The 5,358-nt window shown below is 39.3% G+C and overlaps 1 protein-coding gene across 1 annotated transcript; it reads right to left on the bottom strand.

Annotated features, from left to right (window-relative positions):
* Positions 1 to 1,298: 1,298 nt before the first annotated feature.
* LOC101296275 lies at positions 1,299 to 4,654 on the bottom strand. Its single transcript, XM_004296157.1, has 5 exons — positions 3,196 to 4,654; positions 2,527 to 2,788; positions 2,239 to 2,435; positions 2,058 to 2,146; positions 1,299 to 1,967 (listed from the first exon to the last, which is right to left on the bottom strand). The coding sequence occupies exons 1-5, from the start codon at positions 4,652 to 4,654 to the stop codon at positions 1,299 to 1,301; spliced, it is 2,676 nt and encodes an 891-aa protein (XP_004296205.1).
* Positions 4,655 to 5,358: the final 704 nt, after the last annotated feature.

Genomic DNA, 5,358 nt, shown 5'->3' on the forward strand with positions numbered 1-5,358 from the left:
ACACTACCTCCTCATCACTATTCCTCCGGTAGGACTTCCACCAAGTTAAAGCATGAGATGATAGTTTCAGAGTCGCACATGTGATCTTCTCTTGCGATGTAAAACGATGGAACGTAAAATATGTGTCAAGCCGCTCAATCCAGTCGTCCAACTTGTCAACATTGACGCTGCCATCGTACATCGGAACTTCAATCTTGAAATCAATCTTTAAGTTTCGAAAAGAACTCCTTCCTTCTTGTTGCGAGGTTTTGCTGGCAGTGTCAAACTCGTCGTCTGATCCCGTCTGTGCTTGTTCTTCTTCCGACTCCGAATTCGTTTCCTTCGGCTTCTCCGGTGATTCCTTCGATAGCAACTGTTTGATGAGACCGGTCAATTCTGCAATTGCAGTGTTTGATGCAGCCATCTGCTTCTCCAACGCAGCAAGTCTTTCTTTCTCTGGTGTTTCATCACCCATCTTCTTTCCTCTTGATCTTGTGGTATTTTCCAAAGACACAAGAGATTTTCCTAGCTTTCTGTAAAGTGAACGAGTCAAGACCATACACCACAAGACTCCCCACGGATACGGTTAGCTCTGATTACCAACTTGATATGAATTACCAAGGTGTTACTACTAATAGCGGAATTATTAATAGCACTAAGACACACAAGTAACGTAGGTCGAAGAAAATATATTCCTCTCTTATTATTGTGCAAAAGGGTACAATGATTATTGTCTTATGCCTTCTCTCATAATAACACTCTATTCTAAACAGATGTTGTTTCTGTTTCACTCTGGTCTAAACAGATGTTGTATCTGTTTCACTCTGGTCTCCAGCACTAAGCTAGACACCTCTATTTATAGAGTCTAAATCTCTATAAATCCTTATCTAACTTGGAAACTAATCATTAACTAAGTTAGACATCTATTCCTTAACTAACTCAGGAAATGAATCACTAATTCCTAAAAGCTAAAGGATACACCCGTATCATTTTTGGACCTTTGCTACGAGATTAACATTTTCTGTCGCTTAGGATATGGAATTTACCGACGAAACTTATTTTTTCATCGCAAATTTAGTCGCAATATTTGAAATTGATGTATATTTTCATTAAATACATTTCTTTAAATTTAATTATTTAACAGTACAAATACATATGTTTTACAATACAAATACATATGTTCTTGTGCACACCGAAATATGTTTCAACAATATAATTAAGTAAGTACTACTCAATCGCTATCCTCGTAATCCGGATCTTCTAGATCATCCTCAGGAATTTCATCTGAATCTTCATCTTCATCGTTAATGAAGTCGTGACTAGGTGGGATGTACGGCAGAGAACCGAAATCGAACTCTGAAACCTGAAATTGGAATGTACTCGCCTTGTGGGAAGTGGATGTCGTTGTTGATGAGAATAGTGCTTGTGTCGGGGATGTCAGAATTTAAAGGCTCTTGATATGGTTCAAGAGCCATATTCTCAATATTTTGTTCTACTCGGCCCCCTTGAAGTGTGGTTGCGTTAAATATACTTTTATGCTCCATCACGTTAACTACTTTCCAACCCCCACCAGCTTTCGGATCATCAAGATAAAACACTTGTTTTGCTTGAATGGCAAGTACAAACGGGGCATGCTCATACCAGCTTGTGGATGTATTCACTGATAATAGCCCGTGATCCATCTTCATACTCCTCGGAAAATTTGGGTCAGTATTAAACCATCTACACTTGAACAACACAAATGGCATACCTGCTGGATATAGTAGTTCGATGACGGCAACAACAATTCCATAGTATGCAACATTATCCTTACCCACTACCATGATGCCACTGTTCTGTGTCTTCCGGCGTTGATCTCGACGTTCTGTGAGAAACTTAACACCGTTGACTACACAAGCCGCATAAACATTATGTCCTTGTGGCATACACGCCAAATGATGCAATTGCGGAGAGTAATCCTTGTCTTGACGTTCTTGCATCCTCGTCACCTACAAACAAATAAAAATATATAAGTTATAAATTATGATCGAAAATGGCATAATTTTTCCCAAATTTTGAAATGGGGAGATTAAACATACCCATTTTAGGAAATATACAGGAAACGTTTTCTTATGCCTCTCTTCATGCCTGTTCTGATACTTAAGTTGAATAAGTCCCAAATGAGCATCTATATATTCCTTGACTTCGTCACAGTGTTGCAGTACCAATGAGCCTCACATAACTCATCTTCTCTTAAAATTTCTGAATTAGGTAAGTTACCAAACATTCTTATATCTTCAGAGACAATTGAGAGGTTGAATGTAGGTGTTCTTGCCGGGTCGAGGCCCTCTGTGCCGTCTGTATTATGGAGATATGACTTGCAATACGTTACACACTCATGTGCAATGTATGCGTTAGCTATTGATCCTTCCGGCTTTGCTCTGTTTTTAACAAAACCTTTATACCCACCAAGTTGTCTAAAAATAAAATAGTTAGTACAAATGAAAATACAAGGAAAATATGTAAATAATGATAATGTATGATAGGGATTTAGGGTTATAATCATACCTTTCTATGGGAAACATCCAAGTAAAGTGTACTGGACCAGTAAGAAGCACTTGTTCGGGAAGATGGATCATGAGGTGAACCATGATCGAAAAGAAAGTCGGGGGGAAGATCCTCTCCAATTTACATAGGATATAGACAATGTCCGATTTCATTTCAACAACATCTGACTTCTTCAGCTCTCTACTGCATAATCTCTGCCAAAACCTAGACAATGTTACTAACGGCTCCACCACATCACGATGCAGATATGGTCTGATTACCACTGGAAGAAGACGTTGCAATAAAACATGACAGTCATGACTCTTCAATCCATGTATCTTCTATTCCGCCACCTTAACACATCGAGCTATATTTCCTGCATATCCTTGAGGATACTTAACATCATTAAACCAACTGAAAACTTTAGGCTTGAAAGCGGGCTTCACCGAGTAAGGTGCAATAGGCATAAACACTTGTCTTGACGCCGTCCTTTTTACCCATAAGTGACGTCGTAAGCCCATCTTTTGCAAATCATCCCGAGCTTTGATACTGTCTTTTGTCTTGTCTTTAATGTCGAGAATTGTTCCCACCACGTTGTCACAAACATTCTTTTCTATGTGCATGACATCTAGGTTGTGTCTAATTCTCAAAGTGGACCAGTAAGGTAATTCAAAGAAAATACTCTTATACTCTTATGATGCCAATTGTCAAGTGCAGCAGGACGCACAGGATTTTGGGCCAAGACATCTTTATCACTACTCCAATATCCAAAATCAAAAGAGTTCAACTTGTATAAAATTTCATCCCCAGACTGAATAGGGGGTGGTTCACGATGCTCTTCCCTGCCATCGAATGCATCTGCATCAAGCCACCATTCATGATTCATTGGAAGCCATCTACGGTGACCCAGGTAAACAATCATGTCCGCGTGACGACTAGCATCAACGTTCTCTAAGCAGATGGGACAAGCCTTGTACCCTTGAGTGGTATGAGAAGATAACATACCGTAGCCAGGAAAGTCGCTAATCGTCCACATCACGACTGCTCTCATCCTAAATGAAGTTTTACTATGTCTGTCAAAAGTGGGGATTCCATTTTCCCATAATTCTTTTAGCTTATCAATCAACGATCTCAAATACACATCTAGACACTTTCCCGGAGAATTGGGACCTGGAATTAACAATGCCATAAAATTATATTCCTTCTTCATACACATCCATGGTGGTAAGTTGTACGGCATTAAAATAACAGGCCAAATGCTATGAGACAGAGTCATATTGCCGCTAGGATTGAACCCGTCTGTTGCTAGTCCGAGCCTTACATTTCGAACGTCTTCCGCAAAATCAGGAAATGATGCGTCAAAAGATTTCCAAGCCTCCCCATCTGAGGGGTGTCTCAAAACACCGTCATCTTCCCTAGGAAGACCATGCCATGTCATCTCCTCTGCAGTCTCTGATGACATGTACAGACGCTGCAATCTCGGAGTTAACGGGAAATAACGAAGAACTTTCACAGGAACAGGTTTCCTTTTATCTGAAGAAGCATCCTCATCATACCTCGGCCCATTGCAAATGGGACAGTAGATAGCATCCTTGTAATCTCCGTAAAACAGCACGCAATTATTCTTACAGGCGTGGATCTTCACATAATCAAGGCCGAAGTCGCCCAAGATCTTTTTTGTCTTATAATGACTCTTAGGAAGTCTATTTATAGGAGGAAGTAAAGTTTTGATAAACTTTGAATAGTCTCCATAATGTCCATTACTCGTTCTGTGCTTTACTTTCAAATGCATCTGTGACATGATGGCACTCAAAACTGAAACTGGACAGTCGTCATACACTGGTGTCTGGGCTTGTTCGAGAAGCCTGCTATACTTCTCATAATTAGACATGTCAACTGGCTCATTGACATTGGGGGCATCATCATCAATTGCCTCTTCTTCATATCTTGAAGCATACGGGAAAACATCATGTAGCATATTCATAGCGGGGTATATAGAAGGGTCGGCAGTACCACTAGATGACCCAATTTCATGAATGTAACTTGCTCGAAATTCCGCTAGTGTAGGATTATTTTCCTCCACCTCACCGTGTTCCGTCCATATAGTATAATTCTTCCACATACCAAAATGTGACAAGTGTTGTTCCATACCTGATCGTATCTGCCAATCGTTGCACATACATTTTCTACATGGACACTTGTGCCACTCAGTTCCTGGGGTAGCATGATAATCAACAAATCTCAAGAAATTAAAGATTCCCTGTATATACAAGTGGTGACACCTGTCGTATAACATCCAGTTTTTGTCCATGTTTTGCATCTGTTGTCATAAGAGAAACAACAAATAAGCACCAAATATATAGCAACAAGCCAACATTACTCATACAAATATTCGTTTCTTCTTCACCTTATGCCTCCGGTTAGGGTCCTAATCCCATTCAGGAGAATAAGATTTTGTTAAGAAATTTGCTATTCTTTTGTTTCGATTTCGATGCGGTAAAATTTCGGCAGCATCTCCCTACAATTCCCCAAGTGCATGAATATCTAAGCCTAGTATGCACTCGAGGAACAATATAGAAGACTCTGTCGAAATTTACATACCCACAATCGAAACCAAAAACAAAAGAACTGCAAATCACGTAACAAACTCTTATTCTCCCAAACTGTCCAAAAATGGGACAATTCAAGAACCATTTTAGTCTGTTGCCAAACCAAAATCATTCCCGAACGGGATTTCTAAGATTAAACGTGAATGAAAGAATTTAACCATTCTTACATTCATCATGCTAAAAAAAACACACACATATATATATATATATATATATATATATATATATATACCAATATAACCAT

Source organism: Fragaria vesca, linkage group LG3 (genome assembly GCF_000184155.1).
Source record: "Fragaria vesca subsp. vesca linkage group LG3, FraVesHawaii_1.0, whole genome shotgun sequence".
NCBI lineage: Eukaryota > Viridiplantae > Streptophyta > Magnoliopsida > Rosales > Rosaceae > Fragaria > Fragaria vesca.

Coding starts and splice junctions, on each gene's coding strand:
- LOC101296275 (XM_004296157.1), bottom strand. CDS start 4,654: ATGGAACAACACTTGTCACATTTTGGTATGTGGAAGAATTATACTATA. Junction 2,789..3,195: donor TGACAATTGGCATCATAAGA/GTATAAGAGTAT, acceptor GTCTTCTTCCAG/TGGTAATCAGACCATATCTG. Junction 2,147..2,238: donor TGAAGATATAAGAATGTTTG/GTAACTTACCTA, acceptor AGGAATATATAG/ATGCTCATTTGGGACTTATT.